General features: G+C 45.5%; 1 protein-coding gene across 2 annotated transcripts; it reads right to left on the bottom strand.

The window, feature by feature from the left end:
- Nucleotides 1-144: 144 nt before the first annotated feature.
- EPDR1 (ependymin related 1) lies at nt 145-27,833 on the bottom strand. 2 transcript variants are annotated; one of them, XM_042964203.1, is made up of 4 exons: nt 27,519-27,833; nt 3,211-3,419; nt 1,621-1,813; nt 145-264 (listed from the first exon to the last, which is right to left on the bottom strand). In XM_042964203.1, coding segments are annotated over exons 1-4 (702 nt in total). In that variant the 5' UTR covers nt 27,818-27,833; the 3' UTR covers nt 145-263. The 2 variants fall into 2 exon arrangements, with proteins under 2 accessions (XP_042820137.1, XP_042820133.1); XM_042964199.1 differs by having other exon boundaries at nt 145-1,813.

The following is a 27,833-nucleotide window of genomic DNA, read 5'->3' on the forward strand; positions in this document are numbered from 1 at the left end:
CTGGGCTTTGAGGGGAAGAGCAAGCCTCTGAGAGAGGATAACGATCACTGGAAGCACGTTATTCATCAGAGCAGAGTTTGAACCCCCGAATAACCAAGAGAATCCACATATATGACAAGAGTAAATATATGAAAGAACACGAAATGCGATTAAATCTGTTTATTGAAATAAACTGTAGTACAGATTGGTTTCAGCATGTTATAGATGTCACACGTTTCTCCTACTAACAGATGATAGCCAGATGAAACACGATAGCAGAAGAATCTAGAATAATAAATTTTATTACTGAGACTCTCCCCAGAGGTCAGCAAACCCAACCCAACCCTTGAACAGATGAGGAAACTAAGGACCAGACAGGCTGGCATCGTCCACTCTACAAATGTTTAGGGCACTGACCATGTGCCAGGCACTTACTCGGTGCTGGGCATATAAAAGCTAACACCACGTGGTACCCGTACTCAAGGAGCTCGTAGCCAGGCTAGTGGGCAATAGTGTCCAGTAAGTAGGAAATTAACACACAGCCGAGGCAGTGTTGTGAGAACAGCGTGCTCAAGCTATCGGGGGCACCCGATCCAGGCTCAGGAGCAGCTCTCTGAAGGTCAAGTGCGAGCTGAGCTGGCAGGGATACACGGAGCTCATATAGACAAAGAGGTTGTGAAACAGTGCCCCGGGAAGGCCCGGGTGAGGGAAAGCACAGTGCGTTTCGTTAACCCAAGGAGTTCAAGTACAAAGGAACTCCACTCCTGGATTTTGAAGACAGCAGTCTCCTGACTTCCAATTCAAAGCTATTTGGAGAATACTATCCATCTTTCTAGGTCCCCTGACAAATATGTGGTGATTCGGCACATACATATCAATACTCTTGCATAGAAAAAGCATACGTGGCTCATGCTTACCCAGGTAAGATTTTCAAACCCTCTTGTTTACAGTGTCTCTTGGAGGAATCATTACTTTGCATTACAGCCTCTCATTTCCTCCCCAAATTTCCATCAGTGGGGTCATGCCATAAAGCCCTTACGTCTGGAAGGGATTTTAAGGAATCACTTTGTCAGTGGCCATGGGAGCAGGAGGCGGGGCTGGGGGAGCAGTCACCACCCCGGTGCGGGCAATAAAGGAGCTGTTATCTGTAGAGCACATAAAAATTTATAGTAAAGCTGACCAAAATCGTCCTGCATTTTATTACCACCACGTGGCAGCAGTCCAGCAGTCCTCAGTCAAGTCAGTAGCGAAACACTCCTCCCTGCCAAGGCAAAGTGCTCCTGCTGACCCCCGCCCATGCACGCCAGTACGCTTGGGTACACCTGCACAGGCAGAGAGCACACTTAAATACACCTGCACACGCAGAAGCACACAGCGCCCGCACAGGCTGTGCACCTGTCTGAAACCCCCAGGGTTGCCCTCTCTTCCCATTCTTGTCACCATTCTCCAGTCCACTCCCTTCTGTAAACAAAGCTTGAATCGTCAAAAAAATCATATATACAAAGAACCTCTTATCGATGTGCATCTTCCTACAATGATGACATTTATCTCCAGTGAAGGTTCTCGTTTCTCAAAAGCCTCAAATCCCTCTCAAGGTGGGGATGACGTCGGAGGCCACCACTTCTGTGCTCACGGGCTTACCAGGAGCAATCCTCACCCATCCTTTCCGGCTGGGCCATCTGGCAGGTGCTCGGCGGGGTAAACACTGAGGGGTCTTTAATACCCAGCTGTATGTCAAAAAACCGCGTGGACAATATCACACTGTAATTTTTGGTGAAGGTTTCCTGGACGGGATAGCAATCCTTGACTGTATAAATGCCAATCCAGGTTTCATCTGTAAGAGAAAGAGAGGGTGACTTAAAAAAATTTTTTTTAATTTTTATTTTTGTGAGAGAGACAAAGTGTTAGCAGGGGAGGAGTAGAGAGAGAGGGAGACACAGAATCCGAAGCAGGCTCCAGGCCCTGAGCTGTCAGCACAGAGCCCAGCGCGGGGCTCGAACTCACAAACTGTGAGATCACAACCTGAGCCAAAGTAGGAAGCTCAACTGACTGAGCCACCCAGGCGCCCCCTGGGGGTGACTTTTTAACGTAGAAGGTAAGGCAAAATGCCTGTGTTGTTTGCTTTCTTTTTCTCTCGTGGGAAAATATACATAAAATTTACCATTGTAACTATTTTTAAGTAGTTCAGTGGCATTAAGTACGGCATTAAGCCATCACCACCTCCATCTCCAGAACTCTTTCATCTTCCCCAGTTGAAACTCTGTGCCCTTTGACACTAACTCCTCATTCTCCTCCCCCAGCCCCTGGCAACCCCCGTTCCACTCTCTGTCTGGGGGAATGCGACTATTCTTGGCATCTCATGTAAGTGGAATTATATGGTGGTTTTCCTTTGCTGACTGGCTTATTTCACTCAGCGTAATGTCCTCAAGGTTCATCCACATGGTAGCGTGTGACAGAATCTCCTTCCTTTTTAAGGCTAAATAATACTCCATTGTCTGTTTACACCACGTTTCGGGGATTCATTTACCTGCTGGGGGACACTTGGGTTGGTTTCCACCATCTGGAGGAATTATTATTCATTCATTCATTGTCATTAAGTATGCTGCTATACACATGGGTACACAAATATCTTCTTGAGTCCTTGCTTTCAGTTCTTTCGGATATACACTCAGAAGTGGAATCGCTAGGTCATATGCTAATTCTACGCTAAACTCAGCGGCGGGGACGGAGGGAACTGTTTTCGCACTGTTTTCGACTGTTTCCCGCAGGTACCATAAAGCCTGTGTGTTCGAAACAGCTTCGGGGTGGGCATATGGAAGCACCACCGAGAACAGCTTTCCGTCTATACGCAAAAGCAGACACTCAGAATGACAGGAGAAGATCTGGTCACTGTAACTTCAGGAAGTGATATGGGGACTCGAACGTATACCTTAGACAGACATCTTCTGCGTCCTAGATCTCAGGGTCATTAAACGTCAGAGCCAAGGCTAAGCCCCTAACAGCCAAGGTGGCAGAAAGGTACAGGTGGTGCTGGAAGGCAGAGGTGTTTCAAATGTGATGCGTATACCCTGGAGCTAAACCACTAGCAGATTAAGCACGTTGGGGGGGGGGGGACATTAAACAATTTGATTAAGCTTGTCAATTTCCTTAACTACCTTCCTTAGTGAACTTAACCTTTTTTCCCATCATGCTTTCTGGGACGCAGCACTTGGATAGTTTTTGAAGCCTTACATGATCTAGCTGACTTTCTGTCGGACCACTCCTGGACGGTGATCTGCTCCTGGGGTCCCCCTATGGAGTACTGGTCCTCAAAGGTGGCATTCTGAGGAATGTCTAGAGGGTCCCAGGGGTCCGTCAGGGTGATCTTGGAGCACTGCTTGGTGGCTTGTTCAATCTGAAACATCACTCCATCCTTATAGAGCAAAATATATTCAAATAATCTGAAAGACAGATATAGAGAGACCATATCAGGACTTTATTGTCAGTCGTCATGCCTTTTGTCAGCACACCATCCAAAGGCCTGCAATATGAATTACTCTTGGAATAGAACAAGCAGAAAAAAACAGTTTGGCTTGTTAATAAATAAATAAAAAACATTTATTTATTTATTTATTTATTTATTTATGAGCACTAGACACTTTGATAACCTAAATACAAAATAATTAAAACTAAGAGTTCAAAACTGAATATTGAATAACTGAGCACCTATTATATGCCAGACTCTGTGCTTAGGCTACAAAATGGGGAAGACGGGGCCCTGGGTTAACGGCTGGTTTGTGACATTGTAGCACAGGGACGCAGGAGGATTTGATCCTTGGCTTGGTTCAGTTCTCCTTGCAGCACTGAATCTGGCATTACTGGGGTGCCCTATGTAGGGCATCGAGAAGATGCTGAGGTCAGACCACACACCTGTGCCCCATTGTCTCAACTGTCAGTCATGAGTAATGGGTTTTGGGGTGAGGCACAGCGGTGTGAAAATGGGGCCCTCCTCCCACATCTGGAGGAGGCTGAGACAAGCAGGCAGAAGGTGAGGGGACCCCAGAACGACTGGTTTCCACACAGTTTGTCCACATGCTCTAGGCCTCGTCTCTCCTGCCCACGTGCACGCCCCATGTGTGGAGCGAGCCAGAGGTGTTCCCAGGCTGGGCCAGGAGTCTGCAGATGTGCCCTGTCTCCCAGCACACGGCCTTGTCACCAATCCTGCATCAATCTTAAAGCTAAGCAATCCTGGTGCTGGGTGAAGCCAACGGTGGGGGATGGGGGGAGGGGGAGTCCTCTGAAATGTGTTTGATCATCAGTCTGAGACTCGGGCCACTGCTGCTGGTCCAGCAGAGTGAGGCTGCAGGCCTTGAACTCACACAGTGAAGAGCCTACAGAGGGTGCTTTCGATGGGCAAATAAAAGACAACCAACATATTATCTGTGGTATGTGAGGCTCACTCCACATCACAGCCTACGTCTGCCTCCAGGGCAAATGTTCACCATCCCAAGTCCGAGCTTAAAAAGCATTTTCTAGAAAAACTATTATAAATGATCACTGTCTATGTGGTCAAAAAATAGTACCACTATTTTAGCGTTATGCTTCCGTTTTCTACTGAGCCAGTATGGAAATGTACACATGACCTCATTTTATAGATTTAGGTATACTTATCCTGCTTCGTTCCAGGAAACACTTGAAATGGCTTATGAGGGTCAAACCCAAGCGCAGACTTTTAGAAATGGGAGTGATCACAGAAAGAAAAGGAAGTGTTCATTTGCTCCGACAGTGCTCCCATAAACGTGGAGCCAACCTCTCATTATAATACACATGCAGGGTTCACACCCTACTGAAAGCCCTTCGAAGGAGATGGGGTTGGACTGTCACTGTCTTCTCATGCCCAGAAAAATCCCTGGCACATCAGTCTAAACATTCGCATAAGGACACCCAGAGTGCCTGAGTGACTCAGTCTGTTTAGCCTCCGACTCTTGATTTCTGCTCAGGTCATGATCTCGTGGTTCATGAGTTTGAGCCCCGAGTCAGGCTCCACACAGAGCATGAACCTACCTGGGATTCTCTCTCTCTCTCTCTCTCTCTCTCTGCCCTCCCCCAGTTGCACATACTCTCTCTAAATAAATATTTATTTAAAAAAAAAAAGGAGTACAAAGACATCCGTATCAATTTTAGAGCACTGTCCATTCATAAACACGGGACTCTGTACAGAGATCCTGTTCTACGATCCTCTCTGACAGCGGGCCCCACAGAACACCGTGTGCCCTCAGAGGTGACTGTCTTCTTTATTCTTCTCCTCACCATCAGCACCCGCCCCTTGTGCCTTCCCAAGTCCCAGGCATTAGCCTAGACAGCCATTCGTCACTTTTGCTGAAACCCCGATGGCGTGCTTCTCAAAGCGTAGTGACTGCCCCCTGGAAGATATGCACCATGGGCGGAAGAGGTGCGGGGTCCTTCCTGAGAACAGCCCTTAGCTCCCAAACCCACAGGTCGCAGAAGGTGGGAGCCTGGCAGCCATTCTGGCCATACATGGGCGGGCTCCCCTCCACGGAGCTTACGGGACCAGAGGTGAACATCCCGCCCAGGGCAAGACCATCAGATCCTCACCCACAAACATGTGGAATTGCGCCTGCACAGGTCATATGTAAACTCAGAAGCTCTGGGAGGCTTTTTCCAACATGTGAACTGAGCAAGAGGGAAGAATGAAGCAGAGAGAGGCACCAGGAAGCGGGGATTCCAACAGCTGGTCCCCCCGGATGCATTCCTGTGTCCTCTGTTGTAATAAACTTTCCTTTCTTCTGCTTGGAACTTTTTGTGTGACTCATAACCAGGACTCATCTCTAAGATAGTTGAGGACTCCGCGGTTTCCACCTAGAGCCCTGGAGAACAGCCACTGGGACAGCTGTGTTGTGTGTCATGCGGTGTCATGGCGGACCCCTGGCCACCTCCGCCTGCCCGGGCAGCCACCAGCTGGGGAAGGGAAGGGGCAGCGGGAAAGGAATTCTGCCAGCTGCGCCGTTGTCCCGAGGCCAGCTCTGCCCATACACACACAGAGGTAAAATTTAATTTCAAAATGAGAACTCTAGACTTGAAGGAATCGTTACAAAACGTTAACCTTTATTACTTCTGGGTGGTCTGAACACAGGTGTTTGTTACAGTGTTCTCTGTAACTTTTCTGCTTTCAAAATATTTAGTATTTTAAAAAGAGGCCATAATCTGATACCGAGGTTATGTTGACAGTGCCTTAAGTAAGACAGAAAATATTAATTCAACGGGAAACCAAATACAACCGTATAACTGTTTTTTTGTTTTTTGTTTTTCAAAATCCCATATGGGTAGAAAAGCGAGTACTGATCCATAGGCAGTTTTGGAAAAGAAGCTTTTCACAGTGCTGTTGTGGCTTGGGTGTTTATGGGAACACATTCATAGTTCAGACGTAAAGTTCTCCGTCGCAAATAGGATACAGGCTCCGGAGCCTGATAGAGCCATTAGGTCAAAATGCAGAGATCAGCCAGGGTTGAAATGAATCATCTGCCTGGGATGCTGTGCGGGTTATTACCTCCGGAGACCCAAAGGACTGACTGTCTTCAACAGAAACTCGATCCCGGGAAGCAAGATCAAAGCCTGGCTCTAAAGCAAAGGAAGTTGTAAGGATGGGAGTCACAAATGACACCCCCGGGGTGCAAGCAAGGTGAGGTGCTGGAAAGGGCTTGGAGGACAAGGCGGGCAGGCCAGGCCTGGGTCAACAACAGCCTGCAAACTCCTCCTTGCTGGCCAGACTCCAAGCAAAGCACAGTTCCCGGGAGGGCCCTGCAAGGCCTGGGCTGTGAGCGAGGTCAGGCCATCCAGGCCCGGCCAAGGGGTCAGCAGGCTGAGCTCTCACAGCAGCCTCAATGCAGACGCAGGGCCCAGGCAGGGCTCCATTCTGCCGCTCGCCTCGTGGGACCAAGGATTTTTGTTGCTTCTGACAAAATTCTCAGGCTACATTGACCATTTCTGTTGTTTCCTGAAAATCCATTTTCCTAAATATTAGCCTCTACCACCCGCATGTTCTCCAAAACACTGAAAACCTGCAGAAGTTTTAGATCTTTTGAAAATGGATGTCTGGTTTTTGTAAAACGATTCACATTCAAAGTTAAAAAAAAAAAATCCAAACAGTACAGAAATGGAAAATGAAGTAAAAATTGCCCAGAAACTCGAACTTACAAAAATAACAACTCTTTGCCTCTGTGGCTAAACATATAGTGATATTTTCACTTAAATTTCTTAAAATTGTGGTAAAATAGAACATAAAATTTACTATCTTAAGCATTTTTAAGTGCATAGTTCAATAGTGTTAGGTACATTCATATTGTTGTGCAACCAGTCTCCAGAATTCTTTTCGTTTTGCAAAACTGAAACTCTATGCCCATGAAACAGCTCCCCATTTCTCCCCCGCCCAGCTCCTGGCAACCACTCTTCTCCCTTCTGTCCCTATGAACTTGACTGCTCTACAGACTTCCTACAAGTGGAATCATTCAGTAGCTGTCCTTTTGTGATTGGCTTATTTCACTGAGGATAATGTCTGCAAGTTTCATCCATGTGATAACACGTGTCAGAATTTCCTTCTCTTTTTAAGGCTGATATTCCATTGAATGCATATAGCACATTTTGCTTATCCATTCATCTGTGGATGGATCCTGGGTTGTTTCCATCTTTCGGCTATTGTGAATGACGCTGCTATGAACATGGCTGTGCAAATATCGTACTGAGTTTTCATTATGTGTACTAGACACGTTTTACAAAAATGAGTGAATCTAATGTCTTTTTTAATGGGCGAATATAATGTTCTCTAACCTACACTTTACCTTAATTTTTTTTATTTTAATGTTTATCTTGAGAGAGAGAGAGAGGGAACACAGGGGAGAGGCAAAGAGGATCCGAAGGGGGCAACAGACAGCAACAGACCCAACGCAGAGCTCGAACTCACGAATCATGAGATTACGACCTGATCCAAAGTCGGATACTCAACCGACTGAGTCACCCAGGCACCCCTGAAATATTTTTTAAATGCAGAAGAGTTGAAGGACTAGTACAATGATCACCTTTGTGTCTACCACTTAGATTCAATAATTGTTACATTTTGCTATATTAGCTTTTTCTAAGTATTTGCCGAAAACAAGGACTTTCTGCCTTCTGGCCACACTACCACTATCACACCTAAGAAATTAAAATTCATTCCCAGGGGCGCCTGGGTGGCTCAGTCAGTTGAGCGCCCGACTTCGGCTCAAGTCATGATCTCACGGTTCGTGGGTTCAAGCCCCGCATTGGGTTCTGTACTGCCAGCACAGAGCCTGAAGCCTGTTTTGGATCCTGTGTCTCCCTCTCTCTCTGCCCCTCCCTCGCTCGCACTCTGTCTCTCTCTGTCTCAAAAGTAAATAAACATTAAAAAAATTTTTTAATAAATAAATAAATAAAATTCATTCCCTAATGCCAGCTAATATCTGGCCCATATTCAATTGTCCCCCAAAATGTATTTTAAACTCTTTTTTAAAAATCAGAATGCAGGGGCGCCTGGGTGGCTCAGTTGGTTGAGCGGCCGACTTCAGCTCAGGTCATGATCTTGCAGTCCATGAGTTCGAGCCCCACGTCGGGCTCTGTGCTGACAGCTCAGAGCCTGGAGCCTGTTTCAGATTCTGTGTCTCCCTCTCTCTGACCCTCCCCTGTTCATGCTCTGTCTCTCCCTGTCTCAAAAATAAATAAAAACGTTAAAAAAAATTTTTTTAAATAAAATAAAAATCAGAATGCAGTCGGGGCGCCTGGGTGGCTCAGTCGGTTAAGCGTCCGACTTCAACTCAGGTCACGATCTCGCAGTCCATGAGTTCAAGCCCCCCGTCGGGCTCTGGGCTGATAGCTCAGAGCCTGGAGCCTGCTTCTGATTCTGTATCTCCCTCTCTCTCTGCCCCTCCCCCGTTCATGCTCTGTCTGTCTCTGTCTCAAAAATAAATAAACGTTAAAAAAAATTTTTTTAAATAAAAATAAAAAAAATCAGAATGCAGTCAAGTCTCAAGCAATATATTTGGTTGTTATGTTTCTACTGTTTTAAAAATCTGGAACACTACTATCTTTTTTATTTTTAATGTGGCCTTTGACTCTCTGAAGATTCCAGATCCGCACATATTCCCCATTCTACATTTTTGTCAGTTTCCTAATTTAACTTGTTCCTCTATATCCTGTCACTCCTCCAAACTAGGCGTGGATTCTAAAGTCTTGATGTGCTTTGGGCTAAAGATTCTTGGAAAGAAATTGAGTGGGCTGTGTACCTCCTGGTGCATCACATCAGAAGACAGGTGATGTCCCATGCCACTATCAATGCTACCAACTCTGATCACCAAGTCCTGTCCTTACTCCAGATGCCTTCAGCATAGAGGTGCTTCCCTTCGCAGTTAGCAAGTAATTGATCAGCAATACTTGGTGAAGCTGGGGAACAGCCCGTTAGCCAATAATTGTCACCTCATGGTTTTAGGTAAAACCATTTCCTGAATCAATTGTCGCTGGAGATTGGTAGATTGGTACCAATGGTATAACAAATGACATCTATCTATTTATCTATCAATCACCACCCAGGACACAAGGATTTTTATGTACTCAATGCACGACAAAGTCATTATTCCATTTGATGCTCAAATTGTCCCAAGTTCCCTCAGTGGGAGCTGCTTCCAGCTGGTATTTGTGGCTTTGATGTGCCCCCTTAGTGTTTGAATGCTGTGTATACATATGCATGTATATGTGTGTATATGTATGTGTATATATATATATGTATGTGCCCGTGTATAAATATGCATGTATATGTGTGTATATGTATGTGTATATATGTGTATATATGTATATGCTTGTGTATATATGTATATATGTGTGTGTATGTGTTTGTGTATATATGCACATGCATCACATGTGTGTTTATGTACACACACACACACACACACCATGTTTTGCTTTAGTGATCTCCTACTCGTGATCACTTAGATTATTTCCACAGTTTGTTAATATTAACAAAGCTGAATATAAATTGGAGGTAAACACTTTTGGCTTTCTCTGTTTACAACTCTATGAAAAGTTTATAGACTGGAATTGTTGGATCAAATAAAATTCCCATTTTATATTTTACAAGATATTGTTTCCCAAAAGGAATTTTAACTGGATGTAGAGCTTCATTCATTTTTTTTTTTTTTCATTAGAAAGGTACTGGCGGGCGGTGCCTGGGTGACTCAGTCAGTTCAGCATCTGACTTCCGCTCAGGTCATGATCTTGCCGTCTGTGTGTTGGAGCCCCGCATTGGACACCTACTTCGGATTCTGTGACTCCCTCTCTCTGCCCCTCCCCTGCTCATACTCTTTGTCTCTCTCTCTCTCTCTCAAAAATAAATAAACATTAAAACAAATTTTTTTAATTAAAAAAAAAAAGTACTGAAAATTTACCCAACTAAGAGCACCTGGGTGGCTCAGTCAGCTAAGCGTCCAACTCTTGGTTTCGGCTCAGGTCTTGATCTCAGGGTTTGAGAGACTGAGCCCCACACTGACAGCATGGAGCCTGCTTAGGATTCTCTCTCTCCCTCTCTTTCTCTGCCCCTCCCCTGCTCTCTCTCTCTGTCTCAAAATAAATAAATAAACATTTTTTAAAAAGTTTGCCCAACTATACTAAGGCAGGGGGAAATCTTTCTGTCTAGTTCAGGGTAAGGTTTACAGACAGCATGAACTGCACTGTAAAAAAAGCTGAGGTGAAGAAATCCAGGTTCCCAATCTACTACTGGTGACCTGCGATCATAATTTTAATCTCCCTGTTTCTCATATGTAAAGAAAGACCAAAAATTTGAAGCTCAAAGTTTTTTATGAAGATGATTTGAGACAGCAGATATAAAATTGTTATATAAATGCAAGGGATTATAGCTTTGTAGAAAAGTCTGGCAGTGGGTACGTTTACTATCACCCGTTAATGTTTAATAGGGAAACTACGCATTTGACTTGTGTATGTAAGACCAGATCGGCTGTGTAACAAAGAAGGTCTAGTTCATCCAGGTGGGGTGAAGGATGAAGGGGAGACCAATCTTGAATGCGATAGCGGACCCCTCTGTAGCAGCCCTGCAGGCATCTGACCCTTTCTCTCTTGCCTGCCTCTCAATATAGAGGTTGAGGAAGTACACTCATCTACTCACTTCCTTAGTTTCCCTTGGAGCTGGGGGTACAGTTGGTTCTGGCCTTGGAGATATAAAAGGAAGTCTGTTGGGTGAAGAAATGCCCTGGAGAGTTCTCTTTTCCCAAAAAAGCAGACTCCCTGTCCTGCTCTATGTCCTTCATTTCCTGTCTTTGAACATAAGGATATAATGCTTAGAGTGGAGATAGCCATCTTAAAGCCATGAGGCAACAAGTCAGTGCACCATCTTGCAACTCTGAGCCAACATTCTAGAGTAAATGGATGGAGAAGAACCAGGGGCCTTGATGATACTGTTGAGTCAGACCTAGGAACAAGTATCACCAGAATTCTGAGGTAAACTACAACGATACTCATAGTTTAAGCCCCCATTAGTCAATTTTCTGACACGTGCAGCTGAAAGCACCCTAGATGAAATAAGTAAAATCCACTGCTTTATAGTTATTATCTATCAGATGCTTTTTTTTAACAGCTCTCTGGGAACCCTTCATTCCAGAATGAGCAGGGCCCAAGGATTTGGCTAATCCCAGGACCCACAATACCAGAGCCTGACCTGGGTGTGGAGAAACCTTAATAGCTACTGCCCGTACAGCCAGGAGGCAACTGTTTTTCTGTCTTGAATCAGAGTAGTCAAGGGGAAAAAAATACAGTCTGAGGCAGAGGTTACAGACTGGCAAATTCAGCTGGCTGACACGTTATTAGCTTTTTCCTTTCTTTCTTTTTTTTAACCAGATGAGAAAATACGAGGCTCAGAGAATAACTAAGTAGTAAATAATGTGCCGGGATTGGACTCCAGGTCTGATCTCCTATCAGATTTGTCCTAATTCACTAACACTGTGATTCTTCCCATCCACGTATAACTGCTTGGCCATCCAAGATATCTTAAATTACAGAAAAGGGAGTGTACAGATATTATATTGTGATTTCAAAAGGACTTTGGCTTTTATGGAAGAAATTGGACCAACTCTGGATTCGTTTAATATGCAATATAATATATTAGCAATTCATGCCAGCTCTGTGACTCGAGGCCGGAAGAATGGAGCTTCGGCCACTTGCCATTCTGGCGTGTACCGGGATTGAGTTACACCCTACAGTAATTATGAGACATAAAAGAAAAACGCTATTTCAAAATTGTTGTGTTAGACACAAACTCATTGTGTAGGCTGATACCAACCACATACAACAAAAGGAATATTAAATTACTTGAGAATGCAGCCCTAGGAAAAGTAAAATCAAAGAATAATTTTGCGTGCAATTTAAGAAGCTGTAAGGTGACGGGCCTCCACTGCTTGGATTCTAGTTCAAAAGAGGAAAAGCCTGCTCAAGAAATTGAAGCGGTTTTTTTTTTCCCCAAAAAATGTTTCAGGAGGAATACTGGCACAGGCATATATTCTTCCCGCTGATGGAAGATAATGAAAAATTATCATGAGACAATAGTTCAAGTTGTCTTTTTTTTTTTTTTCAACATTAAAAGAAAGATCCTCATTAGCACCAAGGTACCCATGTTGCCATGGTACATAGTGATTTCTGGAACTACGCATCAGAAGGTATTAAGAAGGTTGGGAGGGTACAAGGACAGTCAGATTCATACCGTCAGCACTCCGCTTTTCAGTAGAAACTTATCAGTTGCCACTGTGTGTAAATATGAACACAGACATTCTTCCAGCTAACGTTAATGACTCTAAAATATAAATCTTATTTTTTATCTTCACTGGGATTTGGGATGATACTGAATTTAAGAAAAAAAAAAGAAGAATATGTGACCACAAAGATAGCTCTCTAATGAAAAACATGATTATCAAAATAGAAAATGTAGCAGAGATGATACAGAATGCTTGGGCTATAGGAAACAAACAAACAAACAAACAACAGAACAGCACATTAAAAGGTATGATTCCAGAACTCTAGGAAAAACATAGGAAGGGATGAAAAGGCTAATGGAAAGATAAGAAATCAGGGCGCCTGGGTGGCTCAGTCGGTTGAGCAACCGACTTTGGCTCAGGTCATGATCTCGCGGTTTATGAGTTCGAGCCCCGCGTTGAGCTCTATGCTGACAGCTCTGAGCCTGGAGCCTGCTTCGGATTCTGGGTCTCCCTCTCTCTCTGCCCCTCCCACACTCATGCTCTGTTTCTCTCTGTCTCAGAAATAAAGAAACATTAAAAAAAAATTTTTTTTACAAGTTAAGAAATCTGGGGGAACATGAGGCACCTGGGCGGCTCAGTTGGTTAAGCATCCAACTTGGGCTCAGGTCACGATCTCATGGTTTGTGAGTTCGAGCCCCGCGTCGGGCTCTGTGCTGAAAGTGTGGAGCCTACTTCAGATCCTCTGTCACTCTGTCTCTCTCTGCCCCTCCCCTGCTCTCTCTCCCTCTCTTAGAAATAAATAAATATTAAAAAAAAGAAATTTGGGGGGAACAGATGTAAGAGAACCAATACATGTAAGTAGAGAGATATTCTAAAGGAACAAAGAGAATGTCTTCCCTCTTGCTTGGAGAGTATCAAGGCTCCAGAAACAGCAGATGAAATTTCCTCTAGAGCTAGACATAGCCTGGAGATGTTAATGATGTTCCAGGATAATAATAGAAACAACCGACAAAAATTAGGGCAGAAAAAAAATTATTAAAACTAAACGAAAATCAGTTTGGTATCAGACTTCTCTTCTAGAGCTCTAAATGCCACAGCAAATTTTAAACAAAAAATACCATTATTACCCAATGAACTGCTTATTTATTTTGAGAGAGACAGAGACAGCATACGTAGGGGAGTGATAGAGAGAGAGAGAGAGAGAGAGAGAGAGAGAGGGAATCCCAAGCAGGCTCTGCACTGCCAGCACAGAGCCTGACACGGGGCTCGAACTCAGGAGACTGTGAGATCATGACCTGAGCCAAAACCAAGAGTCAGGTGCTTAAGTGACTAGGCCACCCAGGTGCCCCTATTATCCAATGAATTGTATACACCCCAAAGTTACCATTATGCAAAATAGCAATAAGTAGATGTTCTCAGACATTCAAACTTTCTGGAAGTATACCATGGCACCAGTACCCTTGCGGAGGAAAATTAATTGAATACATTTTCTAGCTGACATAAACATGAATCAAAATAAAGGATTCAGGTAGATAAGAATATTAGCATAAAAGAAATTGCAGCAAATAATAAAAGGAATAAAATAATCTACGTTTCTTTTGTGGCAAAGCTACTTAGAAGTTTGTACAAACACTCACAAAATAAAAAGTCCTCTGTGCTTAACAAGTGAAGAAGTTGACCTTATAGAGGCTTGACTCAGCCTAGTGAAAGAAGGAAACACTAGAAACCATCCAAACACTTTAAATTCTTTTCGACATAGTGAGTGGGACCTAAGTAAACACGCGTCCTTTACAAAAGAAATTGTGTTCTGGTGACAGAAAAGTGGATTCCCAAGTTTCACCCTCTAACTCCTTAGGGGAACTGAGACATCAAGAGGGTGGCTCCTTGGGGGTCCTCAGGGCAAGCCAGACAATACATGGCGCTGGATGGGGCGGAGGGGGGTGAGGGGGGATCATGATCCAAAATACAGTGTATGACAAAGGGGATGGGTAGAAGGCTCAATTCAGAGAGAGAGGACTCCCACATGCAGAAGAAACACATAAGCCACATCAGAACACGGTGCTCAACATGGCATTTCAGTGGATATTAAATCTGGAGCAGATTCTCTCCCCAGCACCTCTCCTCCCCAGAGGGTGAGCTGGTAAAACTGTCTACTGGTCCACTGCCCTGTTCCAACTCAGAGAACTCCATGGTTTCTCTGGCATCTTCCTCAGAGGAACATCTGCCTTTCACAACTTGATTGGATAATCAGCTCCTTGGTGAGACATTCTGGGAAGAAGAATTTATAATTCCTGGGAATATAAAATGTATCTCGCAGTAAGGGACTCGGTGAGGTGGTGGGGGTGGGAGGACTGTTTTAGAAGCTTTGGAGTCAATGCAGATGGTCTCGCTTACCACAGTCCTCCCTGCAAGTATTTTCAAGCCAACTCAGGAGGCCTGGCATTCATCAGGGGTGAACCTGGATGCCATGTCAACTAGCATGGTAGTTCAGGGTGCCTCATACATTCCTCCTAAGTTACATCTCACCTGTAGCTGATGATGCTATGCCAGCCCAAGAAATTGATGTGCCCTTGGCCCTGTACCTCCACCATCTTCCCATCTGACAGCATCTTCCTTGGCAACTTCTGAGATGCTCCAGGATAGCAGGTTCTCTGGGTTCTATGATCTGAGTGTTTGAGTCCCTCCCCTAACCCTACCAAACTGATATTGAAAACCTAATGCCCAAGGTGATGGCAGGAGGACTGAGGTCTCTGGGAGGTGATTAGGTCTTGAGGGTAGAGGCTTCATGGATGGGATTAGTGCTCTTATACAAGAGGCCCCAGAGAGCTAGCTGGCGCCCTCCACCATGTGAAGATACAACGGAAGGTCTACGACCAGAAGAGGGCCTTACCCAACCATGCTGGCACCCTGATCTCAGACATCCACCTTCCAGAACTGTAAACAATGAACTTCTGTTGCTTATCAGCCACCAGGTCTCTGGTATTCGTTACAGCAGCCTGAACTAAGACACTGTAGGAGCTTGGAGGAGTTACTTTGGTGCCTCCTCTCGGGCAAACTGACGGTTCTCACTCATTGGCAGAGCTCACACTCTGGAACTTTCCCAGTTGATCTAGTGTCAGCCACAACAAAAGCAGCCTTCCGTGAATGGGGCAGCACAGCCTTTTTGTCCAGCGACAGCTGCCTCCTATTTAGAAGCCCTCTGTCCAAAAGCTTCCCCATTGTTTGGAGGGTCTGAGGGCCAGGGGGGCACCCTGCTGGGGGTCAGATTCCTCACACGGCCTCTCCCTTCAAAGAGGCACTGCTTCTGAAGGAAGCCATCAGCGCTTGGGAAACTCTCAATGCCCATATGAGGGAAAATTCTCCAAAACCAGGACTGTGGAGCAAGAGAAACACTGAAGATAGTGTTTGATGAGGGAAGAGCTGGGGACTAGCTCATGGATGAAAGGAACCCGGAGGATCCATTTCTGGAGGTCCTGGTATGCTCTCCTAGGTGGGATCCACCTCAAGCCCGCTTACAGACCTTTTCAAAATATGGGTGGGCACTGCCATTTGGTGTCAAGAATTGTTCTGGACAAAAGAGATACATGATGTAGAATACGATAATTAATAAACCATGAAACCATTCCATAAATCCACAAGTTGATTGTTAAACATGTAATCCTGAGGGAAAAGAAAATACAAATGCAGAATATTGGGAAGAAGAAAAGGATATTGATAGGTAAGGTGGAGTTGTTTCAGAGTTCGGAGAACATCACATACAAATGTATTAGGGTGATAAATATAATCTTGATGAAATGGAAGATTTTCTAGGAAAATATAAATAACCAAAACGAATGCAGAATGAAGCATACAATTAAGTGAATAAATAACCAGAGGGGGGTAAAAAAAAACTCTTACAGAGGTCTAGTGAGATCTTAGATCTTTGATGTTTAAGAGATCAAAGAGTTACTTCTCCAAAAGGAGTTGGGTCCTAATGGTTTCGGGAATTAATGTTTTCCAACCTCAAGGCTATACAGCAATAAAGACATATAGAAAGCTTGCCAATTCTTTTATCATTTTACAAAGCTTTTTCTACATTAAAATACAGAAAGAAAATTAAAAACTAAAACACAAGCTGAATTGTGGCTGTGGATTAAAACCACATCTTAAATATTAGTGAGTCAAATCAGGCAGACTATTAAAAGACTAATACATAACGATAAATTAGAATTTACTTTAGGAGAGCCAAGTTGGTTTAACGTAAAGCAATCTATTAGTACAAACCACTAGGTTGGTGAAGTTTCATATCCATCCCAATTAGAATAAATTCTTTATAAAATAGGTCAGAAAAATATTTACTGAACATGATGGAGTGTCTTAGTTAAACCAACAGCCCGTAAGAGACTTACATGTAAAATTTCAGAAACAGTCACAACACAGTGAGAGTCACTAGGGCTGTGACAGCACCACAGGCATGTCATTTTGCCCTTGTTTTTTCTTTATCATATTAGAAATCATTAAAAAAATTAATTAGGCTCCTGGGGCGCCTGGGTGGCTCAGTCGGTTAAGTGTCTGACTTGGGCTCAGGTCATGATCTTACTGTTCATGAGTTCGAGCCCTGCATCAGGCTCGCTGCTGTCAGCCCAGAGCCTGCTTTGGATTCTCTGTCCCCCCCCTCTCTCTGTACCTCCCTTGCTCTCTCACTCTCTGTCAAAAATAAATAAACATTTTTAAAAATCTTAAAAAAAAAATAGCCGCCTACAGGCATGAGTGTGGGAAACATGACCACTCACATTCTGCCAGCTGAAATATCTGCCAGGTGGAACAATTTCCTGAAGGGCAAAGTCGTCACAACTTAAAAATGTGCAAATCCCTTTTCTATCATTTTCTTACCTAGGAATGTATCCAAAATGCGTTAAAAAATGGTACACGTAGAACTGCACACAAATACAAGGTTATACATGTAGTAGTCTATATAGTCCTCCCTGCAAGTATTTTCAGGCAAACTCAAAAGGCCTTGCATTCATCATGGCTGAACCTGGACGCCTCGCCAGCTAGTCTGGTGGTTCATGGCCTCATAAGTCATGGGTTCGTGGTTCATCCCTCCTAAGTTCCATCTCACCCGTAGTTGATAATGCTATGTGGACAATAGAGAGGAAAGATACATAACTATCCCATAATAAGGCACAGCTTAAAGAAGCTGTGCTCTATCCATTAGCTAGAATACCACACAGTCATCAGAAATGGTTCTGCTGGGGCGACTGGGTGGCTCAGTTGGTTGAGCATCCGAGTCTTGATTTTGGCTCAGGTCATGATCCCAGGGTCGTGGGATCATGCACTGAGCATGGAGCTTGCTTGAGATTCCCTCTCTCTCTCTCTCTCTCTCTCCCTCTCTCTCTGCCCCCTCCCCCACTTGCACTCCCTCTCTTGCTCTCGCAAATAAATAAACACTAAAAAAGAAAAGAAAGAAAGAAATGGTTCCGTTGATAGGTACTTACAGCATGAGAAACATGCACAGCATTTTGTTAAATAAAAAAAATGCAGACCATGTTTCCCTCTTAATTTCAAAATTTCATACACAGGAGTAGGAAAAGAAATCCAGAAGCACATGCATCAGGATTCTTAAGTCTATATGGCGGGACTATAAGCGATCTTTATTCTGCTCTTCTGTGTTGTCTAGATTTTCCACCATGAACACGTATAACGCTAGTCGTCCCAAAGCCATCAAAACGGTGTTTACTTGCTCAACACACATGAACTAAGTCTTACGATACACCAAGCACTTCCAGGTGCCGAGGTTTGGGTGATCGGCCAAACCAATAAAGTTCTCTCACTGGCGGAGGAGAGATGGACAATAAACACCAAATGAACTGACCAGACGATGTCACACAGGGATCATGCCCCAAGGAAATCAGAACAGGATGTGATGGAGAGTGGCTGGTGGGGGCGTCGCAGAAGGTCCCTCTGAGGAGATGGTGAGCTGAGACCCAAAGGAGGAGACGCCAGTTCAAAGATGAGAGAAGGGGACTAGTCCGTATGGATGAGCTTGCCCAGTGTGTTGTTCAGTGAAAATAAGCCTGTTGTGAAACAGTATGTGTTACGGTATGCGTGCTGGGCATCTAAAAATCTCCTAGGCTATTCGGAAGATGTAGTCTTACTGGTTGAGCAGTTATGGGTAACTTTTTTCCTCTTTGCTTATCCTTCTACAATAGATACATATGTCATCGTTATTAGTCATCCCCTCATTCAAGTATTCCCCCCAAAATCTGATTCTGTGGTGCTAGAGATACAGCAACAACCCAAGCAAAAGTCCTAACAATGGAGCCTTGTTTGGGGCAAGGGGAGGCAGAGGAGATGAGAAAACAGGTTGAAAAAACATTAAATAGTAAGTCAGATAGCGGTAAGCCTCTTGAGCATGTAAGGCAGTGACGCGGAGTGTAGGAGAATGTTGGCAGGAGAGACCGTCGAATTTGGGAAGGGGCCATGCAGCTTTTTAGGGAAAAGGCCTTCTGTGCACAGGAAACAACAACACAAGTGCCAGCAGCGGGGGAGCGAGCTGGCAACCAGGGAGGCTGCAGGACAAGGTCAGGGACAAGGGATGGAGGGGGTGGGGAGCAGACCCCTTAGGGCGGCCAGGCCCGCGTAAGGACATTTACTCTCAGACACAGAAAGGCATTGGAGGGTTTTGATCAGACAAGCGATATGATACAATATTTTTAACAGAATCATCATTCAAAGGTGGCGTGCTGAGAACAGAAAGGGGGCAAAGGTCGAAGTAGGTGGACCCATTAGGAGCCTAGTGCCAAAAGCCCAGGCAAGAACGATGAGGGTTTGACTCTCAGGATGGTAGCGAACATGTGGTCAGATGGTGAGTCTCTATCAAAATTAGAGTCAATAGGATTTGCTTTATGGATTACTTGTGGCATGTGGGAGAAGAAGAAATCAGAGATGGCCCTAAGAGCTGGTCCTGAGCAAATGGAGTTGCAGTTAGCTGCACTTTAGAAACCTGCAAGAAGAATGATTTTTGATTTGCTTGTTTGTTTGTTTTCAGGGGAGGCATCGGTTTGGAGTATGCTGAGTCTGAGATGACGGTCAGAGATCCAAAGGAAGAGGTCAACTCAGGATTTGGATATAAAGGTTCAGGGGAGAGGACACAGGACTCACGGGGGAACTCAAGGCTGGAGACACACGTGTGGGAGTCCTCTGTGCAGAGATGCCATCTAAAGCCATGACCTAGCTGAGGGCACCAATAGAGGAGTGTAGACAGATAAGTAAAGGGAAGGAGGGGCACCTGGGTGGCTCAGTCGGTTAAGCGTCCGACTTCAGCTCACGTCATTATCTCATGGTTTGTGGGTTTGAGCCCCGCGTCGGGCTCTGTGCTGACAGCTTGGAGCCTGGAGCTGCTTCGGATGCTGTGTCTCCCCCCCACCCCTCTCTGCCCCTCCCCCACTGATGCTCTGTCTCTCCCTGTCTCTCAAAAATAAAAATAAAACATTTAAAAAATTGTTTAAAAAAAAGAAAAAAAGTAAAGGGATGGAAAGCCTGCGCCCTGGGACATTCTACCATCAGTGGTCTGCAAGAAGGGGAGGAAGAGCAAAAGGAACTGAGAAGAAAAGGAAATGACGTAGAAGAAAGGACACCGGCAGAACGTGGGGTCCTGAAGACCCTGTGAAGAAAGATATCAAAATGGAGGAAATGAGCACCGTAAAAGGAGGACTGATAAAAGATCATTCGATTAGTAACGGGTTGCACTTGAGCAGAGCAATCTCAGCAGAGGTATGATGCTCTAAGTTTGGTCGGAGGGGGTTCAAGGGAGCAGCGGGGAGGGGGCGCGAAAATTGGACTTAGCGTGAGATTTGCTTTAAATAGAAGGGGAGCATGGTGTTTCAGCTGGTGGGATAAAGAGAGGAATTTTTTCTTTAAAGATGGGTAAAATAAAAGAAATTATAAAGGGGAAACTAGAAGATTTTTACTGGAATTGGGGAAATAGAAGACAATCCCATTCATTCCAGGAAAAACAAACCACTAATTGGTAGAATATTTTCAGATCTTCGGGCACTGTGCCCCCGACCGCCATCTTCGAGGGCAGAATCAGGAAGAAACAGCTCAAGGTTGACGGAGAGAAGTAAAGACGCTTTCACAAAAGTTGGGGGACCACCTCCGGCTTCTAGTTATAAGTTGGTCTTACACCCCACCAGCCCTATTACCGTGTGGGGCTTGTCTTCCTTGGCACTAAGTGCTCCTCACTGCCTGCTTCTCCTTTGCCTCCCAGCATCAACTCTCTGAAATCCAGGGTCAACACACCCACTGAATTAAGACTCAAAGCAAACTTTACAGGCTTCCAAGAACATCTCTTCCTTGAAGAAAAACTCACTTTTGCAAATCAGCATGGTTTATTTTCGAGGATCAAAAGGCCACAAGCAGTCAGACTTCCTGAGCTAATAATAAAAGAAAATGCTGGCTCTTGATCTCAGCAGAGAGCAAGAGGAGGGAATAAAGGCAAAAAAGAGTCATTCTGAAATTCTGAAAGGCATGATTTCTTAAGATGGAAGGCCTCATCTATGCAAAACAAGGTTGGTGATGAAATAAATCCACGGAGCCCTTCATACGAATTTACCTCCCCCAGCCACACAGAAGCATTCTGAGGATTTACAACCATACCACCCTGAGAAATCCAAAAGAAGGCAAACATATAAAAAAACATAAACTGATCTTTGCCTTCCCCTCGTTCAACAATGTCGTCTAAAGTCACAAGGGAGGGCCAAGCAAGAGAGCCATCTGCATGGCCCGGCCTAGGGTGCAGAGCCCAGTGCGGTGAGGAGGGCACCCATGTCAGGAAGGGACATCACAGCAATGCACCATCAGTGACCTACTCCAACTGAATAATGGGAGCCAGTTTTCTCTGAGAAGGGGCCTATGAAAACAAACCATGTGGTAGCGGGGTGGAACTGGAGGTTCTAGGCAAATACATATATGGATCAGAACCGGAAGCTTAGCAACGTATGTACATGTAAATCTATGTGTATGTGTATGAGTGAGTGACTGTGTGTGTGTGTGTGTGTGTGTGTGCGTGTGTGTGTGTGCATGTGGGTGTGTTCAAATCTACATCCCCTTCCTTTGTCCACTGAGAGGGGTCTGGGAGCACAGCCACCTAATAGCCATGAGCATAATGAAAGCAGAAATCTTGGCACCCAAATATTATCCTCCAGTAAAAGTAACCAGAGCTTCTTGAGAAATGGCTCAAATCTTGGCTTATTCCAAGACTCTAGCAGAGAGAGTACAGATGGTTTGGGGATGTCTTATGGTGGCAAAAAAAAAAAAGCAAAAAAGCAAAAAAAGTGCTCAAAGAATGAGAGGTGCTTGTTAAAAGAACATAAAAGCCAACTTAGAACGGTGCCCACTGGCCAGATCTGGGACAATGTGAACATCAAACCAAACAATGAGAGCAAATGCATCACAGTGAGAATCCTTGAGGGTGTGCTGATATAAGTAAGTGAATAAATTCGGTGTCATGAAAAATGGGATGTGTACGTGGTTTTAAAATATCTCCCTACAAAATACTTATTCATTACAAAGTGAAAAGGTGTCACTTGACGCTGAAGAAACTTTGCAGCCATCAGTTAACCAAGTGACAAGCGATCAAAGAGAACCAAGTGATCACAGGGTACAGCAAGAACAGAGTACTACCTCTGTGATACTCCTGCCGCGGGTGAATAACTAGAATATCAACGTAAGGAAACTTTCAACCAAAAACCCAAATGTGAGGAACATTCTACCAAACAACTGGTTTGTCGTCAAAAGTGCAAGAAAGACCGAGGAACTGTTCCAGACGGGACACCTAAATGCAACGCTTGAATAGAAACTGGGTCCTTTTTGCGATACACAACATAAAAGAACAACTGCATTTCAGATGGTAGAAATGAATCCGTGTTAATTTCCTGATTCTTAGGGCTGCGTTGCAGTCACGCGGAAGAATATCCTTGTTTGCAGGAAATCATGCTGAAGTATCTGGGGGTCGTGGGGATATCAAGTGGGCCACTCACTCTCGAATGATTCAGGGGGAAAAAGTGGCTGTGTACTATCACTGTGACCTTTCTGTAAGAGCGGGATGGTTGCAAAATAAAATAAAACTCGATATTTGGAGGGAAAAAAAAAACCCTTATCCTGTTGTTGAAACACAATGATCGTTGGAGTTACCTAGTGTGATAACAGCCTTTGGAATTAATCTTTCAAAGCAGATACGTGGAGGAACACTCTGGAAGCAGTGCTATTCATGCCCTGGTGTACTCGGGGCTCCCACTCAGAGGAGAGCCTTCTGAGTTTGCAACCAAAGCATTTAAGGGTGGCCCCTCTTTCCTCTACCCATTGAACACAGGTATAGGTGAAGAAGAGAAGAAAGAAAAAGCATTTTGGTTTTATCTACACAAAGGGACAAGCTGAGAAAAAAATTAGAATCCATGTCAAGTTCATTGTATCATGGTAGAAACAGGAATCAGCCTGATGTAATAAAAGCACGATTAGTATCATTAAATCATTAAATGATTAGTATCATTTAATCTCTAAGGACGAAGGCCTAAGAGTATTTAGTATAAACATTGTAGATCATTAAAATTAAATTCAAAGATGAAAAGCTGATATCCTGAGAAGTAAGGGATCGCATTGCAAGTGGTGAAGCCAGGGCTAGAGGCCATGTCTGGCAACCCATGACTTTCTCACTGCATGTCCGTGCTCTCTACACAACACTGTGTGGCTTTCTCTAAAAATACAAAACAGAAATGATATTCTGCTCTCCAAGAATAGAATTCTCAGGGAAAACTGAGACTGACATGAACTGATCAGAATTTGAATGAGAATCTATTTTCTTTTCATCTTTTACCCGTCCCCCCACCCCGCCAAAATCCCTGAACCTGTAGGACTGGTAGTCAAATAGTCTTCTAAGATATGATCCCTACCATACCCAGGCATATTCTCTTAACCCCTCTCTGCTCACTCTGTATCAGTAGCACCATTAATTCCCACCGCCAAGCCACCATTTTGTAAGTGGGCGCGGTAAGCTACTGGTGGCCCAACAAAATTCATTCAGTATCCCACACTGCTTCTTCCACAAAATTCAACACATTCGCTGAAATATGAAAATAATCTTCTTTCTTTTCCTGGGTCTTCCAGATGTAATACTTGTGAGTTTAGCCAAGGAGTCAGGAAGGATTGTTGGAAGCAGAAAACAAAATAGTATCAATTACTAATATTTCCCATTCTCTGCTGAGGCTGTCTTATCTGAAGCTTATAAAGTTGTTTAATCTTTTCCATCATCTCAGGGAAAAGAGAGCCTGGAAAATCCTAGTCATTCCACAGTAACTATCAGTGGGATTTTCCAAACTATCTGGATGCAAAATAAAAATCTTAAGAAGTTGATCCAATTCTAAAACTTACTTCTCAGCTTACTAATAAATATGAAGAGACAACCCATCCATATTTTCTTCAAATAACATCTGGTTTCTTGGCCGGACTGCTAATACCTGAAAAAGTTTCTGAGTTTATTCCAGCAAATCTACATTTAAAGAGCTTAAAAATGCATTTACGCACTTAAACATTCTTTTCTACATCTGACGTAAGGCCAGAGATGGGACTGTGAGACGGAACCTCGCCAGGAAACTGGGAAGATGGGGAATAAAATTGCCTTCTAAAAACTAAACTGTGAAATCAACAATTGATAGGTCAGGACAGAGAAATGAGAAATCACCGCATGGGGACAAAAACCTCTAGGCCAGCAAGATTTGGCTGCAACCCCACTAAAGACATAACACACACACATAAAGGCTATAGCAATCGATCATGGAGTCAAAGATGAAGAAGGGTTGCTAAGACAGCCTGAGCAGTACTCACCAAGACTCCATGCGGAGTGGAGGGAGTCTGGACCAGCAGGGCTGGGGTAGCAGAGAACCAGTGACAAGACATCTGTCTGGTGGAAATGAACGCATCACTTAATCTCAGCCCCATTACCCTGGGCTGGCCTGTCTCCTTCAGGATGGAAAGCTCAACATTGCGCATACAGCCTGGCCTGGAGCAAGCAATCATTAGATTCAGTGACTTGGCTCCCACTTTTTGCTCACAACCTCCTGATTATAATTTGGCTTGCCTACAGGGAGAGAATGACCTCGTCTTGTGGATCTGAGCATTCTGGCCCCCATGCCAGCCATAGCACTCACTCAAATATACGTTTTAGCTGTTAAGCCTGCTTCCTGTGAGTCAGCTCCCAAAGGAAGGGCCCTTGATCAAGTTTCTGAGCCCACGGGCTGGCAGCGAGTCTCTGGGCCAGGGTCAATTGACCAGGCGGGCCACGTACAGCTGCAGCCACCTACTGAGCACCTGGTATGTGTCATACACTGTGCCGTGTGCTTTACATACTTGAACTGGTTGAAACGCCAGGACACTCCAGTAAATTAGACACCACTGATATTTCCATTTTGTAAATGAAGAAACTGAGGCTCACAACGCTTTAGCAATTTCCCCCAAAGACCCGCCTCAGGACGCTTGCACTCCACCCAGCTTTATCCACCTCTGAAGCTTAACCTCTTACATGGTGAAAATACTACCTCTGTGGGAATGGACCCTTACCTTTCTCCTGGCCACACTACTCTGCTTCAGCAGTGTACTCTGGGCCATTCCAGTCGGGCTGCAACACGACCTTGTTCATCGATACACCACTACTGTGCCAGCCTGCCCATCAGGGCGCTAAAGGTTAGCGATTTCTCCTGGATCAGAAGCGCACAAAGCCAACCCTATCTCCGTGAACGGCGCCGGTATCTCTTTCACGCCATCAGAAGCCAAAAATGGCCACCTCTCCTTGACTCTTCTCTCTCCTCACCTCCTCTGTGGGTAAACCCCTTCCATACTTCCCTAACGAGTCTGCTTCTCACTGCCTCCATGGCCGCTACCCATCTTCCACCCGGACCTTGACCAGAGTCTCCTAGATCACGTGTTTGCCTCCACTCTTGCTCTCCTTTATTCGAAACCATACGCCCAGTGACTAGTCCCTAACGCAATTATGACATTACACTGTTTGAAAATCCTTCAGTGGGTCCCAACCTCTCCACATCCTCTGTCTGCAGTCCTAACAGTGATCCGTCTGCAGTTCTTGGAACGCATCCAGCCCTGTGTGCTCCAGAATGTCCTGGAATATATCCGCAACCCCACCCCACCCCACCCTACCCCCCCCCCCCCCGCCCCCGGCAGTCTTCCCTTCTCCGGTCACTGGCACTGGCTTTGAGACTCACTCATGCTTCAGCTCCCACAGGGAGCCTGGGTTAGCTGCCCATCTTATATCCTTCATCTCACCAAGTGGAAATTTTCCTCGTGTGACTCCAACCCCGGACTGTGACCTCCCTGAGGCCCAGGACCCGCGCTGTTTGAACAAAGTGCTTGCCATGAAAAAAATGCACGATGAATGAATGACAGCCTGGTAATATAGCACAGGTGTCAGAAACCACCCAGCTTCCTCGAGTCCCAGCTGTGGGGTCTTGAAAGAAACATGTTGAATCTCCCTAGACCTCAGATTCTCTGTCTATAACACAGAGATCCATAAAGCTTCCACTGGTAAACTGTTGTAAGATTTTCACGTAACACATGGAGAGTCCTCAGCACTGTGCCAGGTGTATAATAAACGCTCAAACATTGGTTGTTGCTACTATGTCCTTTGAGACGGAACCAGAATGTTCTTTAAAGGCCTCAGAGATATTCCCAGGCCCCCATGGTGACTCAGCTGCTCCAGATCTCCTCAGGACTCATGTTTTACCTTTCCAAATGCATTAGCTCCCATTCTCGAACATACTGTTCTGAAAGGTTCTGTTCCCTCGGTACTTCCTTCAAGATTTGCCCCAGATCTTACTGCTCTGGGCCCTTAAACCATGGAGGTCACATGCTACCTCCTGATGATGCAAATGCCACACAGGTGGGCCCGCATAACCCCCCGCCACACACACACACACATACGAATTTCCACAGGAAAGCTGTGGAGTTGACAGGTAGTGATCCCAAAATAGAAATCAGGTCTTAAACGGGGCAGGAGCAACAGGAGGTCTCAGGAAGAGGACGTCCATTGTCGCAGCAGACGTGGAAAGGTGAATCATGGGACCAATGGCCTTGAAAAAAAAATGGCATCGCTCCTCCCTGGAATATTGTGCAGCTATTTAAAATAGCTCGGCGGGGGGAGGGGGGGCAGCCAATAAAATGGCAAATAAGAACGCATAAGTGAGCTTGTATAAAGAAAGATCATGGTTTCTAATCACAGTGTGTGAAACTTGCTTTAGAAAAATTTAACGAAGTTGACCAAAATGTCACTTGTTGTAACGGGGTGATGATATTTTCTTTGATTCCCCACACCTTTTGCAGTGCTGCCCTATGCTTTTAAAATGCAACAAGAATTCTTAAAATATACACATCCTGCGCGCCTCCCTCGCAGATGGCTCCTGGAAGAGAGGAGATAGTGCAGGTGACACGCCCTAGGCTGAAGGGGGCTCCGAGAGCCTGACTCAGCAGCGTGCGGACCTGGGCGAACCTGGGCCCCGGGACGCCGGGATGCGATCCCACCCCTACCTCCTTGTTCACCCGCCACCGCCCCGCTGGGGATCTCAGAGCGCAGTGGGGCCAGCCCTCCTCCCAGCCCCCCAAGCGGGCTGGCCCCGGCCACCCTCCCCGCGAAGTTTCTCCTCGGTAAGAGGGAGGCGCCGCCAGCGGCTGGAAATCTAGCGGCCCGACGCGGCCCCCGCGACCTCGCCCCCGCCGCCCGTCCCGCGGCCCCCGTACCTCTTGCAGGGGATCAGCGCCTTGCGCTCGTCCAGCACCCGCACGCGCTGGTTGAGCCCGTCGTAGGAGACGAGGGCGCGGCTGTTGCGCCCGGTGCTCTGCCGGTACAGAACCTGGCGGCCCTCCCACTGCTGCGGCGCCTGGCACGGGCGCGGGGTCCCCGGGGCGCCCCCGGCCCCCGCCCCCAGCGCCGCCGCCCCCAGGGCGCAGAGGCCGCCCAGCGCCCAGATCCAGAGGCCGCCCCGCAGCCAGGCGCCCAGGGCCCCGCGGGCCACGCGGAGCGGAGCGCGCCCCAGCATCGCCGTCCGCCGCGCT

Source organism: Panthera tigris, chromosome A2 (assembly GCF_018350195.1).
Source record: "Panthera tigris isolate Pti1 chromosome A2, P.tigris_Pti1_mat1.1, whole genome shotgun sequence".
Taxonomy (NCBI): Eukaryota; Metazoa; Chordata; class Mammalia; order Carnivora; family Felidae; genus Panthera; species Panthera tigris.